The 15,358-nt window shown below is 49.2% G+C and overlaps 1 protein-coding gene across 2 annotated transcripts in view; it reads right to left on the minus strand.

Annotated features, from left to right (window-relative positions):
• Nucleotides 1–15,358, minus strand: part of CUX1 (cut like homeobox 1) — a 313,297-nt gene that overhangs the window by 82,311 nt on the left and 215,628 nt on the right. The window contains exons 14-16 of one of the 2 annotated variants that reach the window (XM_063146718.1): nucleotides 15,037–15,136; nucleotides 13,175–13,834; nucleotides 6,385–6,450 (exon numbers count right to left, since the gene is read on the minus strand). In XM_063146718.1, the coding sequence (XP_063002788.1) occupies nucleotides 6,385–6,450; nucleotides 13,175–13,834; nucleotides 15,037–15,136 (826 nt within the window). The remainder of the gene's footprint in view (nucleotides 1–6,384; nucleotides 6,451–13,174; nucleotides 13,835–15,036; nucleotides 15,137–15,358) is intronic. The other variant, XM_063146717.1, reaches the window with a different exon arrangement.

Genomic DNA, 15,358 nt, shown 5'->3' on the forward strand with positions numbered 1-15,358 from the left:
TTAGGGTGGATTCCTGCATTGAGCAGGGGGGTTGGACTTGATGGCCTTGTAGGCCCCTTCCAACTCTGCTATTCTATGATTCTATGAGGAGATGTCCAAGGTGGACCTGTGGGGGACTGTGGCCTTTAGCTAGACCTAAGGTTTATCCTGGGGTTGACCCTGCCTGCTCCCGGGATCCCCTGTGTGTCATTTAGATGCACAGGGATGACCCCGGGATGATCCCGGGATAAACCTTAGGTCTAGCTAAGGCCTGACTCTAGGACTGGCTGCACCACTGTGCTTTTTACCCCACACACACACTCACTGTGGACCTGAGATAACTTGGCAAAATCTGCTAGCCCTTGAACCTTATAACAAGGCTTTCAAACAATCTTTTCGAATGGCTTACTAGAAAATACACTGTCCACTTCCACCCCAAAACAATGTGAAGAATTATGCAAAAAGCAGAAATTGCAAGCCTGTTCTCTCTACCCCCCCCCGCCCCTTTTTTAAAAAATGAAAATCTGCTATGTTTTGAAAAAAACACACAAAATATTCTGAAAATGGCTCACGGTCGCAGACTGGAATAGAAAACCAACGTAAAGGAATCGGGGCTCTTGAATGGCTTTGGTCAGATCTTCAAGTTGCATTCAGTTTCTTCCCCCCCCCGAGCAACCCAGAGCTAAATTCTCGCCTTTAAAAAAACGGAACCGGAAAATTCCTGACGGTTTTGAAAGCTGTTCTGGACGCCCACAATCATAAAGTTATTCAGGGTGTTCTTAAAAAGAGCTATGGGGACACGCTTGCCTGCGAAAACGGAGAAGGTACTTGATGCAGGATGCCTACATAGACACTTGCCTACGGTCTTCGATTACCACCACCCAGATTCTGCTGGGTAGAATTTGCGCGTGCCTGCTGACATTTTGATGCCTATGGTAGAAAAATGAAGGGGCTTTTCCCTTCTAATCAACAGGGGACACATCCACCAGGGGAGGAGGGCCAGGATCTCTTCTTGAACATCCCAGAGTGCAAGACAGAGAATAATGGGAAGTGACAGGAAACCAGATTCCGGATGGACATCAGGAAAAATGTCCTGACTGTTAGAGCAGTACAACAACGGAACCAATGACTTAGGGAGGTTGTGTGCTCTCCCACAATAGAGGCCTTCAAGAGGCAGCTGGACAACCATCCATCAGGGATACTTTAAGGTGGATTCCTGCACTGAGCAGGGGGTTGGACTTGAAGGCCTTAGAGGCCCTTTCCAAATCTACTGTTCTGTGATTCGAAGATGTTCACCTTTGCAAGCCTCACTGAAATGAATGAGAGTAGTGAGAGACGGAGGCGCCCTGCCTGCCTGCCTGCCCCTTCCTCCACCCTGGAGTGATTCTACCCAGCTCTGAGATGTGCATGTGAAGGATCCACGGTGTGGTGCCCGTGGCAAAAGTCCTTCAGATGTAGCAGAGCAGTCCTAAAATCCCTTCACTGGCTGCCGATTAGTTTCCGGGCGAAGTATAAAGTGTTGGTTATCACCTTTAAAGCCCTACATGATTTGGGTCCAGGCTACCTGCGGGATCGCCTTCTCCTGTACAATCCGCCCCACACACTCAGGTCCTTTGGGAAGAATCTACTTCAGATAGCAAGAACTAGATTAACAACCGTTACCCGGAGGACCTTCTCTTTCGCTGCTCCCAGACTGTGGAATGGCTTGCCGGGAGAGATTTGTCAACTTAACAGTCTTCCAGAATTTAAGAAAGCCATAAAGACTGATCTCTTCTGGCAGGCTTTCCAGTGGAATTTTAGGATATTTTAGTATGTTTTTAGGATGCTTTTAGGATGTTTTTAAACAGTGTATACCATGTTTTTAATCAGCATTTTATGTATTTTATGCGTGTTGTTCCCCGCCTCAATCCAATCGGAGAGGAGGGTAAGAAATTTATTATTATTATTATTATTATTATTATTATTATTATTATTTGCATCGATTGCAAGGAGAAGAAAACTCCTTCCGCGGTCAGCAGAGCACGGGGGAATTGGAGACCCCACGGACGCCCTCACTCCAGCTGCTGGATCCAGACTGAGTCATATTTAGAGCAAATCCAGTGAAATTAAGGGGATCTGACAAACCGGATTGACCCTCCGTTTATCCCCTCTTGTGCCTTTAGGTGCTGCACTTGGGAGAAATTCTACAAGCACAATTTTCCTCTTCGCGGCAAGGAGGGCAGGGGAGGACCCTAAACGCTCCCTTTGAGGGGAGCACCGCCTCACAAATTGGGAACTGGGCCTAGAGTGCAACCCAAACACATCCTACACTTGTAAGAAGCATAGGCCTTTTTTTCTTTTTTCTATTAAACATTTCTTAAAGTTCTGGTTGAGTTTAAAGAAGACACAGAATATTAAATACAGAACCCATTAAATCAGAACTGGGGAAAAAGGTCTATATTCCTAGATGCCCACCCCCCATCCCTATTTTTTAGAATAAACATTTAAGGCACTGGCGCTGGGCTTATCTCCCGCCTCCCCCGCCCACCAGCTTCTTAAGACACCTGCATAAAATGTCTCGCTAAGATGATGATATTACTGTAATTCATAACTTTGTTTAGCCTGGAGAAGAGAAGATGGAGGGGAGACATGAGAGCACTCTTCAAATACTTAAAAGGTTGTCACACAGAGGAGGGCCAGGATCTCTTCTCGATCCTCCCAGAGTGCAGGACACGGAATAATGGGCTGAAGTTACAGGAAGCCAGTTTCCGGATGGATATCAGGAAAAACTTCCTGACTGTTAGAACAGTACGACAATGGAATCAGTGACCTAGGGAGGTTGTGGGCTCTCCCACACTAGAGGCAGCTGGACAACCATCTGTCAGGGATGCTTTAGGGTGGATTCCTGCACTGAGCAGAGGGTTGGACTAGATGGCCTTGTAGGCCCCTTCCAACTCTTCTATTCTAGGATTCTAAGGACTATCCAGCGCAGGTTTAGTTTAAAGTTACAGTCATCAGAAGGGAGAACAACGGAATTGAGTTAGCCCCTGGCTAGCAGTTGGAGCAGGCCACAGGTCACTTGATCATAGCTTCTTTCCCCCTATGGGGAGACATATTTAAATTAAATCCTATTTAAATTATAGGAATGGTTTCTAGATGTGCAGATATATATATATCTAGATTAGACGATTCAAATCTGTGTCCTCTTTTTTGGTGATCCGTGGCCACCCTAACCCTTACAAGCACTACCCTGTAAAGTTGCCCACAGTGATTTCACTTCCCTATTACAGATGATGATTATTTATATTCCACTTCTCTGAAAACAGCACACCTAAAATGGCTTACAAAAAAAAAAAAAAAAAGCCATTCAAACGGTGTAACAGAAAATTAAACAGCCAAGAAAGGTAAAACAGTAAGAACACTGAACACAATGTAAATAGCAGCACTAATACCACTACGTTGTTAAAAGCAGAGCTTCAAAGCAGCACACACGATTACGTTAAAAACTTGTGGGAATTAAACTTCTGAAGGCTTCAGTTCCCCGCCTTAAAACAGGAAGTTAAGGGACTTGTCAAATCACTCCAGGGAGCACGTTCTGTAAAGTATTGATGCCAACACCAAAGAGGCCCCGTCTATCGTATCTGTTCATCTATCCTTCCATAGAGACAGGGCAGAGAGCAGGCTCTCGCCAAAGCTGAAGCTAAATGCTCAAGCTGTTCTATACCAAACATGCGAAACAAGCGAGAAGAGAAGATTGAGGGGAGGCATGGTAGCACTCTTCAAATACTTGAAAGGGTGTCACACAGAGGAGGGCCAGGATCTCTTCTCAATCCTCCCAGAGTGCAGGACACGGAATAACGGGCTCAAGTGACAGGAAGCCAGATTCCGGATGGACATCAGGAAAAACTTCCTGACTGTTAGAGCAGTGCGACAACCTCAGTTACCTAGGGAGGTTGTGGGCTCTCCACACTAGAGGCCTTCAAGAGGCAGCTGGACAAGCATCTGTCAGGGATGCTTTACAGTGGTTTCCTGCATTGAGCAGGGGGTTGGACTCGATGGCCTTGTAGGCCCCTTCCAAATCTACTGGCCATGCTTAGCCTTGAGAAGAGAAGGCTGAGGGAAGACAGGATAGCACTCTTCAAATACTTAAAAGGTTGTCACACAGAGGAGGGCCAGGATCTCTTCTCGATCCTCCCAGAGTGCAGGACATGGAATAATGGGCTCAAGTGACAGGAAGCCAGATTCCGGCTGGACATCAGGAAAAACGTCCTGACTGTTAGAGCAGTATGGCAATGGAATCAGTTACCTAGGGAGGGTGTGGGCTCTCCCACACTAGAGGCCTTCAAGAGGCAGCTGGTCAGCCATCTGTCAGGGATACTTTAGGTGGATTCCTGCAATGAGAAGGGGGTTGGACTCGATGGCCTTAGAGGCCCCTTCCAACTCCACTATTCTATGATTCTATAAGGAAGTTTTTGAAAGCAAGACTGAGAGATGCAGTTTCTTCTATCAGAGACGTACGGTCAGACTGGGGCAGGAGAAGGGAGGAGCATAAGGCGAAAAGGACTGTGGGAAAAGATCCCCTGAGGATGTGCATCAGTTATTATCTTCCGCACAGCCTTCGATGTAGGCAGCTGCCATCACTCTGTTCCAGCTCTGCCTTTGAAATAAGTTTTTATAGTGCAATCTTGAACAGGTTTGCTCAGAAGTAAGCTCCACCGGACCCATAATAGAAGCGCAAGTTCTTTAAACTTGTAAATGTGAATGCAATCAATGTCTTTAAAAACAATAACCGACCCTGTAAAGATATGCCTCAGCGCGGGGGTTTTATGTATTCGACACTGCTTTACGAGATGCCCTGACCAGTTAAAAAAGGTATAAATTAAGAGTTGGGCATCATAATTGGAACAGATCCATTGAAAGCAATGGGACTTTGGTCATGGCTGACTCAAGTCCCAGTGATTTCAATGAGTCTGCTCTAAGTGCGATGAGGTCCGGATCCAACCCATAGCATGAATGTCTAGACCTTAAAAAAGAAACGAAGCAAGTCTGCCAGAGGGCGTTCGCAGCTGAGGTGAGATTTGAACCCAGCACGTCCCGGTCCGAAACCCACCCACCCCAAATTGAGCTTTGCTGGTTCTGCGTGTGGGATGCTCAGAGATCCCTTTCAGCTTCAAACGGGGATTTTGAGCCAAGAGAACTGCAAGGAGCCGGCCAGGCAGCTGAGCACACGCTTTTCTCGGCGTCACGTTTACTGCCGAGAGCTGAGCCCCCCGACAAAAAGCCAAAGTTTCTCATCCTCTGGATCTCTGCCCAGGCGGCCCGAGGATTCCTTGCCTGGGGCAAACACCGCTTTCTGGCTTTGAGGGCGTTCCACGCCTCTACGCTTTGGGCGACCGTTCGCTGCAGGCGTGGCGTCCGCTCGAGACCACAGAAGCAGGAAACGTGGCGTGCGTCACACGCGCTTCCTAGGGGGGCCACTCTACCCTCATCCACAAATACGCTCTTTACCTCTTGTGCTGACGGCTGTGAAAAGCGGGCATCCGGAAGCCCTAAAGCGGCAGCCTCAGCGGCAATAAGAGCCCGAGTGGTACAGAGTTCAAATCTCTCCTCAGCCGCAAAACGCACCTCGGGCCCCTCGCTCTCCGCCTGATGAGGGTAGAAGTCCCAAGGGCGCTGGCCTGGGCGCCTTGGAGGAAGGACAAGGTACCAGTGTGCCCAACATGAAGGATAACAATGTCTAGCCCTGTCTCAGGGAAGCAGGAGGTTTATTTGAAGAAGTCAGGTTAGTATAGCAGTAGAATTAGAGGGAAAGGGGGAAAGCAATGCTAAACCATGGTTTGTTTTATACTTACTGGTCCAGTCCAGATGCAACCATGGCTCCCTGCAAACCAGGGCCTACAGACTGGGAGACAGCCTCAAGGATGGACGTCTCTTCCCCTGCCACTCAAACTCTCCGGCGGGAACGCCTCCCTTTCCTTCCCTGCCAGGCGTTGAACATGATCCTGCGTGAAACGTGCACCGACACTAACCAGGGTGGACCCCGTAACGAGGGTTTACAAAACCATGTCGACCTGGGTTTCAGGTCCGGATAATCGGGGTATAACCTTGGCTAGCGTCAACCACGGTGTGGTACACACGTCACAGGAAATCACGTCAGTACTGGGAAAGGAAGAGGGGATCGCTCTGGAGAAGGCGGGATGGCAGGAGGTTCCCAAGGCCTGCTTCGGGGCTGCAAACCAGGGTTGGCGGGGAGCCACGGTTATGTCTGCACGGGGCGCCACTGTCTGTTTTTCTTTCAGATTCCAGGCCAGAATCAAACTGCAGCCTTTTGTGTTTTTAGCAACAACCATCAAGACGACACACAGCTAAAACACACTTCACTTCCCAGAGATCGACCGCGAAGCGAAACACCTGCCTGTGACGTACCTTCCGACCCATTTCTTCGTTTCGGTACTTCCTGAAATAGCCTGTTCAGGTTCTGGCCTGGATTCTCTGTTGAAAAACAAGTTGGGTAAGAACAAAACAATCAGGGCGGTGATGGTTCTGAGAATTTGGGGCTGCGAGATTAAACAAGAACAGCCTGAGGCTAATGAACCGGGGTTGCAGGGGGGGGGGGAAGAGGGAGGCTGGGGGGCGGGGAGAGTCAGGGCAGCCGAGAAATCAGGCAGCTCCGGGTCTGGCCAGAGCAGCCGCTACTTTGGAAAGGAAGCAAGGCAGGCTGGTGGGTTAATAAAGATTACAACTCCGCTCAGAAAGGAGATTAGAAAGATATAAATACACATCTAAAAAGGTACAAAAAGGGGGAGACGGGTCAGTAATCCCTGCAAGAGCAATTGGCCCAGAGGAGGAAAACCCGCTGCAAGATGGCAACCCTGGGAAGTTCTGCCTCCGTGCGGTCCCAAAGAATCAAAGGGGGGGCTACAACCCCGCCCTTCCCCAATCCCCCCCATTTCGTCGAAGGCGTCCCTTCCAAACGAAAGCACGCTGGTTGGAAAAGCACGCCGACCCCCTTTAGGAAGAGCGTCCTTTTGCAATATTGTTTTTTGTCGCAGCACGGGGGTGTGGTGGGGGATTTGCAAGGGGGCGCCCAGACCTGCGGACGAGGCGAACTGGACTACGAGCAACGGCCACAAGCAGAAGTGGGCAGGAGGGCGGCCGGGCATCTCAAGGTTTAATTCTGCGTTTGGGATCCGCCGTTCACGGGAGGCGGCGTTTTGATGCGTTTTAAAATCAAAGCAAATTACATCCCTGTTTAAAACGTTAAATGGCTGGAATGACTGGACGCTATCTATCCAGGAAGAGAAGCTGCCGTAGGTTTGCCACCATAATAAGGCGCTTGCTTTTATCTCCTCTTGCGTGGCATCGGGCCTTCTTTGCGCAGGACGCAGGGGAAGACCCACAGCTGCGTCAACGTCCTACACGCACGCCGTCGCATTACCAGGCAAGCTGGCCCACTCGTGGGCAAACTCCGCACGCCAGGAGGCATCAACCGGGGCCATTTTGGGGCTGGCGCACCCACATTTCACGCCCGTGGATTCACCCATGTGGTTAATACCCTTAAAACGCGACGGGGCACACGTGGAAAGCAGACTTTTGAAGCCACTTACTGCACTGGGCCGGGACTTTTACGAGCAGCTGGATTTCACGGCTGCCTTTAAACGTGACGGGGGGGGGGGTGCGTGGAAAGCTTACATGGGGAAAGGCTGTCGGTTGAGATGATGTTGAAAATGGGGGTGGGAGGGACCCCCCTCCCCTCCATCCTGACACCCTTAATCCACCACCTCCCCCCACTTCTGGGGAGCAGAGTTCCTTCTCCCCTCTCCTGAAGCCGGTTTCTCTAAGCAATAGATTTCCTATGCTCCCCTTTCCTGAAAGCTGAAGCCAGGGCGAGAGGCTGAAACAACTGGGCACATTTAGCCTGGAGAAGAGAAGATTGAGGGGGTCATGAGAGCACTCTTCAAAGACTTGAAAGGTTGTCACACAGAGGAGGGCCAGGATCCCTTCTCGATCCTCCCAGAGTGCAGGACACGGAATAACGGGCTCAAGTGACAGGAACCCAGATCCCGGCTGGACGTCAGGAAAAACTTCCTGATTGTTAGAGCAGTACGACAATGGAACCAGTTATCTAGGGAGGTGGTGGACTCTCCCACCCTAGAGGCCTTCAAAAGGCAGCTGGACAACCATCTGTCAGGGATGCTTTAGGGTGGATTCCTGCATTGAGCAGAGGGTTGAACTCGATGGCCTTGTAGGCCCCTTCCAAGTCTACTACCCTATGATTCTATGTTCAGGAAAAACTTCCTGACTGTTAGAGCAGTATGACAATGGAACCAATGACCTAGGGAGGTTGTGGGCTCTCGCACACTTGAGGACTTCAGGGTGCAGCTGGACAACCACCTGTCAGGGATGCTTTAAGGTGGATTCCAGCATTGAGCAGGGGGTTGGACTTGATGGCCTTATAGGCCCCTTCCACCTCTACTGTTCTATAATTCTATGATTCTATGAAGGTCCTCCTATCAAACGTGGAGGGTCCTCAGCTGATCCAGAATAGCAAGAGGACGCCTTCCCATTCTCATCCCCACAGCTATTTCTGTAAGCGGAGTGTACAGACCGGCACCCTCATTCCTTTTCATGGGTGTTTTTTCCCCCTTTTTTAATGTCATAGTAACCTTAATGTTTCTCGTGCACGAGGCCCTTTCCCCCTCCTGGTCCAAAGAGCTTGGTATTAAATGCCATTCTGCTAAAATAGCCCGGAGTTGAACCCACCGCGCGCCACTCTACGGACTGCCCTCACGAGCGGAGAACGTGGCGCGGGGTTGCGGATTTCACTTACGGCTAAAAGGAAAGAAGTCAACAAGCGGTCTCTAACACACAGCTGCAAATTCTGACCCGGGGGGGGGGGATCTTGAAATAGAAGGACCAGGGCTAGAACTCGAGCGGAAGAGAAGTCGCCACAGGGCACACGCCCGGGTTTGCTCTCTCTCCTCGCACAATCACAGGATGGTGAGGACAAGAGAAATCCTCCAGCCTTGATGTCCCTTGTCATTTTTTAAGGGGAGGCATCAGGCTGTTCTTCTTTGACTAGATGCTGCAAGGGGCACATTTGCCACCAGCTCCCAACTCTTCCTGGCAACGCTGCTTTACGCCCTATGAAAACTCTGGATCAAACGGCCCAGTAGAGTTTGTTCTACCAGGGGATCAGGGCCCCCCCACCCCACCCCACCCCACCCCCTGGCACCATCACCGTGGTCTTTCTGGTGCCGGGTAAAGACCTTTTGTTATTTCCCCAGATTTTTCTATCTTAAAACATCTTTTAGTGCTTTGAACATTCTTTGCTCTAACGCTTTCTCCTGTCATGGGGTTTAGTTTGGCTCTATGGTGCTTTATTACGTTTTAGTCTTCATTTTTGCATTTCACTACTTTTTACAGTTTTCGTCCTCGTTGTTTTCACTAGAAACCAGCCAGAGAATCTTGGTTATCGGGTAACATAGAGATACTGTAAATAACAAATTAAAATAAATAAAATTCACAGATATGGCTAAACAAATGGAGAAGGGCAGGTTTGGCCTAAAAGGGAATCCTGGGTCCAAAAAGGTGGAAGAATCCTGGCTTCCTGCGACTGGCGGTTGCCCTCCAGGACCCTTCTCTGCCCCGGCTACTTGGCAATCTTTTTGGGGAGAATGTGGGATCCTCTCCAGGCTTTACGCCAAGTCTGATCACTGGCCCACGTATTGTCTCTCTTGATCGCCAGTGTCAGGATGAGGCCCAGACTCCCTCGTTTGGTCTCAGATGCGGAGGCAGACTCGGAGGCAGAACTAGAAGTGGCTCAGCCGAGGCAAGGAGCACGGGAGGAAATTCCCCAAGACTCTCCAGGCGTCAAGGAGGAATCTTCCCGGGAGCTTATCAGACAGGAGGTCTTCCTCCACCCCCACCCTTGGGAACTCAGTCTTTGCCAGAGGGGGAGGGAGTCTGCTGCAGGGAAAAGAGGGCGGAGTTGAGAGGAAAACGCGCATGGCTCACATAGCTCAAGCCTGCAGTGCGCATTTCGGGGGATTTGCGCAAATGTAAAATCTGCGCAAATTTGCAAAATTGGAAGGAAAAAAAATCTGATTCCACCCATGAGCGGACGACAGAACGAAAGACACCTGACAATCCACGAAATGCAGATGGAACGGATTTTACAAAACCCGTACGTCCTTAGCAATGCCACAGGGCTACGGCCCCTCCCCGCACCCTGCACAAGGCAACATTGTCATGAAGCACTTTTCCACACCTCTGCTGCTGACAGCCAGTGATGTGTGGGTGGGGAAATGCTAAGCCTTTGCGTCAAGGAGCTGGTGACTATCAGATATCACAGGACAGACACAAAGGGATGGCAGGTCTCTCTCTCTCTCTCTGTCTCTCTCTCTTTCTGTCTCTTTCTCTTTCACTCTCTCTGTCTCTCTCTCTCTCTCTGTCTCTCTGTCTCTCTCTCTCTCTCTCTCTGTCTCTCTTTCTCTTTCTCTGTCTGTCTCTCTTTCTTTCGCTCTCTCTTTCTCTCTGTCTGTCTGTTTGTCTCTCTCTCTCTCTCTCTGTCTTTCTCTCTGTCTCTCTCAATAACACCTAGTTCTATCTGAAGATGCTCGGTCAAGAGGAGACATTTCTCAGAGTACTTGGCACTATCTCAGAGGACTTTACAGAGAACTGGATGGAGGAACAAATTAGGATTACAGTTGCCCTCTCAGCTATACCAGCCCTTCTCTTAATGAGACAGCCATCCCTCCCCACATCCAGCCCCCAAGCGCTTTCCTTTGCCCTCCAGAGTCTTAAGATATGTTCCAAACCATGACACTTTTGCCTTCTCCGGATCTGCTTTGCCCTGAAGGGGAGGACAATTGTTGATTGTTGCAAGCCAGGGTGGATAAAAATCAATGTTTTTTTTTAAGAAAATAATTTTTTAAAATCGGCTTTTTTAATTTAAATCGGATTTTTTTTAATAAAATGCTTTTTGAGGAAAAATCTATCTAAAAATAGTTTTCTATTTAAGATACATTATAGTCCAAAAGTTATTCATCATGAAATAAGGATTAGTTTTTAATTATGTAGCATAAGGCTGTATATTCATGATGTGTTTAAATTTTGGGGTGAATGAATTCCATTAATCTATTCAGGTAATGATTATTTTTCTCCTTCCAATAACGTACAGCAGAAAAGTTGTCCAAATATGAATGATTCACCTATTAAACTGGAGACAGTTCACCACGCAATAATTTCATCATTATCTATCTATGATGTGTTTCTAACAGTATAACCAAATCAGTATTTTTTTATATATGTAACTATAAAACTAATCTGAAAAGTTGCTATTCTAAAAATGAAACCTTCATCTGGTTGTAAATATTAAGATTATACCAGCAAGAATGAGTCTTTGGTAACTCTGAGTTGTGTAAAATATGTATTAAGCTTATAGTGAAGAAGAGAGCACTTTTTTTGGGGGGGGGGAGTCACATGATTAAATCCAGTCTTTCTGAGTAGTGATTTAAATCGTGATTTAAATCGTGATTTAAACCAAATTGATTTAAATCAAATCCACCCTGCTGATTGTCCTGTTGGGCTTGTGATGTGTGTGTGTGTGAGGGGGGGAATGGATAATTGTGTGCCTCAATTGAAGCCTGGGGACCCAGGTTAAGTCATCTGGATCCTGCAGAAGAGGTTGGATCAGACGATCCCGGACGATGGACTCAGCTTAGAGCTCACGATTCTGTAGGCTGCCCCACTCCCCACTCGCGTTCATTGGAGGCAGGTCAAATGGTTTCACCCCCTCGAAGCCCCCCGATAGCAAAAGCGATGAAACACAAATGAACTGAGATGGATCAACGCCCATGGTGGGGCAAAAGCCATGCAGGGAACACTGATGGATTTATATTTATTTGTATAAAACTGTTTTTGGCCGCCGTTCAGGGCAGGAGACCTCACAAGGCGGCTTACGCCCCGTTTTCCCCACGCAGCCAAGCCCCGTTTAAGACAAAAAAAACCTGCTTCGTTGCTGCGCGAGGCATCAGGGCAGGCCCAAGATGTCGGGGGGGGGGGGGACGACGGACGGACGGACAGCAAAACAATGCCACTGCCACAGTGTGGTGTCGTGGCTAGAGTATTGGACTGGGAGTCAGGAGATCCGGGTTTTTACATCACTTTTTATCTACCCTTTGCATGTTTTGGTGTTGATTTTGCTGGTCTGCGGCCGTAATAAATAACAATGAACAAATGAATGATTTGCATGGAAGTTCAAACCCAAGGCAGAGATAGGAAGAATTCCATTCAAATCACGTGGCCGCCCATGTAATGAGCTGAATTATTTCTGAAGATGGAACTGAGAATTATTATTATGATGATTATTTCCAGATCTTTGGTTTTCCCTTTTACTCCAGCTTCTACCTTTAATTAAATGTAATTCTTCACATGCCTAGAGGAACTTAGTAACGCTTTAGCTTAGCGTTTTTATATATTCGATTAACGTGCCGGAGGAAGTAAAAGGGAGAGTTAACCACGTTTAACTTCTAACGTAACAGTCATGCTATCTTTCTTAACTTGTGTAAGTTTCTTAAATAAAGCATTTCATGCTTTATGCGTGTGTGTTCTGTGTTTTAGAATTTTAAATTTTGTATACTCGTTTTTATCTTAATTTTAGAATTTCTGTAAACCGCCCAGAGAGCCCTGGCTATGGGAGCGGTATATAAGCGCAATAAATAAATAAATAAATAACATTTCTAGTCCCCACTCAGCTATGGAAACCCACCGGGTGACTTTGGGCCAGTCACGGACTCTCAGCCCAACCCACCTCACAGGGTTGTTGTTGTGAGGATAAAGTGGAGAGGAGGAGGAGGTTTAGGAACACCACCTTGGGTTCCTTGCAGGAAAAAAGGCGGGATATAAATGCAATGATAAAATAAATAAATAAAATAAATTTAAGGCGGGGCAACCCCCCCCCCACCAGGGCGCTCCCCTGCGCCAGCCCCGTGGGCACGAAGGGGAGCCCCCTCCCCTCTGTCCCCACAGATCCGGTACAGGAGAACGGTCCGTTGGCTCGCCCCGTCCGTCTCGTATGCTGCCGCTTCACCCTGAGTCACAGTACGGCCCAAGAGTGGTTTGCAGGAGGTGGAAACCGGCCGGACGCAAGGAGCCCTCGGGTCGGCCGGGAGCAGGCGCGGAAAGCAAAAATGGCGGCCGAGGCCTCACTCACCTCTTTGCCGGCCTTGGATGCTGCGCAACGCCAAGATGTTCTGCTCGTCCGAGAGGAATTGCTTCATCTTATGGAAGGGCTCCTTGCCTCTCACCGTCAGCTTGTTCCACGGCTTGGGCCGCGCCAGGATCTCGCTCACGGAGCCCTGCGACAGCCCCAAGACGTAGTGTCCAAAGATCCGCTGCCCGATATTGTGCTTGATCAACTGCTCTTTGACCTGGCGGGCGATTTCGGCCGTGTCGATCTCCTCGCCCTCGGAGGCGCTGCCGGCGCTTTCGGACTGGCTGGGCGAGGGCGCCATGCCGTTGACGTCGGGGCTTTGTTGCAAGGGGCTTTGGGAAGAGATGGAGTTTGTGCTGTAGGGACCTGCTGAAAAAATCATGCTTGTGCTTCCTGCTTCTTGCATGGCCTTGGAGTAGAAGGACTGCATAAGCTGGCGCTGAAGAAGAGAGTTTAGTGCAAATTTTCCCGTAGAAGCCAGGGGTAAGCCGGACGAGCTGAAAAAGTCTTGACTTAAACCCGTTGGTGAGAACTGGTGTGTACCATTAGTATTGGAGGCCTGATCCCCTGCATTGCGGGGCAACGGAGGAGGAGGGGAGGCCGGCAAAGTTGCAGGACGCTGACTCTCAGGCTGGTCTTTCCCTTTTCTCCTGGCTGACCCTACAAGGAAGGTCAAACATAATGCATTATGGGGGATCAAAACGGGGTGGGGACATAAAGAAAAAAAAACCAAGACCAAAATGCAGAGTTTGCCCCCACAAAAGGGAAAAAAAGTGCAGGTTTTGCGGTTTTTTTGTTTTGTTCGTTTAAAGAAGGGCCAATGTGGAAGGTCGGTTTTGGGTTTTTGTTTGCTTGTTTTTGTTTTCGTTTTGTTTCTTTGAATTTTAATTAGCCAAACAAGGCCCCCAAGACAAACAACATGCATTTCATGTTTGCACCTTTCTTGTATGTTGCAGCCTGGAGAATGCCCCTCTCAAACAGTAACAGCAGAACAATGACATGAAGTGCAGTTTATACAATTGTGCTTCGTTTTTCCTTCGTTTTTTTAGTTTTTTTTTTTTAAAAGGCATCGACACAGGAAAAAAAGTCGCTTTGGAACCTTTCCCATTCAAGACCCCGCACACAAACACGCTCACTCGCACACGCGTGCACACACACGCCAGGCCTCCGTTGAACCCCGAAGCAGCAAACATTTATAAACGCTTAGGAGACGCCGTCGCTCGAGGGATGCTACGAAATAGCCCGGACGCTATTCAGGACGCAGGAAGCACCTGGGTGCTGTTTCGCATACTTCCACCAGCAGCGGAAAACTTCGTAAAACGCCCACAGCCCCCCGGCCCCCCTCCCGGACCTCCCACCGTCCCCACCCATTTGCGTCTTGAATGTCAGCGAAGTCGCCTCGTTTAAAAACGTACGGACACCGGAAAGCAAACGAAACCGGAATGCAACAAGCGTTGGAAATAAGGCAGGTCAGGGTGACTCGATGGCTTAAGTGCCTGAGACAGGCTCACTTTTGAAATCCACTTCAATCTATGTTTTGGGGAAAGGGGGGGGGGAGAGACATTAGCGCCACTGTCAGATCGCCTTCCATTTCAGTCTCAGACTCCACCGCGGCTCATCACAACGTCCTGAAACGTGTCTCCTTCCTAACCTTTAGAACGTCTCCCAGGTCTCCAAGTCTTATTCTATTATCTATGGCGTAAAGGGGGAGAATGGGGGGGGAAACCAAACCTGATTCAAGGTCCTTGCTCGCCATTACTCATTCTGTCAGGAGGCAGATCGGGGCCTCGAGTCCCTTCGCCTCTCCCCGTCGCAGGAAACGTGGCCCACGCAAGAGCAGGGGCTCTTTTTCACCCACTTACCACTCAGGTCACTGTTTGTGATCCGCAGCGTGGCGTTCTCCGACTGCAGCAGGCGGTTCTTTTCCAGCAGCAGGACCTCCAGGGGTTTGGATCCGGCATCCTACGGGGAGACAGAACAGGAGACGGGTCCAGGGCGGGCCACGAAAGAGCCAAAAAGCGGGAGAAACTCCCCCCCCTCCCGGGCAGGGAGGGTGGGACGGAGGAGGGGGCAGATGCCACTCAACCGAAGGCTGGGATCTGCCGTGCGTGTTTTGGCACAACCGTTGCGACTCTCCGGTCTGCGACAGCGTAGGGTTTTGTCTTCTGGTGCAAGACTCCCTAT

Source organism: Elgaria multicarinata, chromosome 22 (genome assembly GCF_023053635.1).
Source record: "Elgaria multicarinata webbii isolate HBS135686 ecotype San Diego chromosome 22, rElgMul1.1.pri, whole genome shotgun sequence".
In the NCBI taxonomy this organism is placed as follows: Eukaryota; Metazoa; Chordata; class Lepidosauria; order Squamata; family Anguidae; genus Elgaria; species Elgaria multicarinata.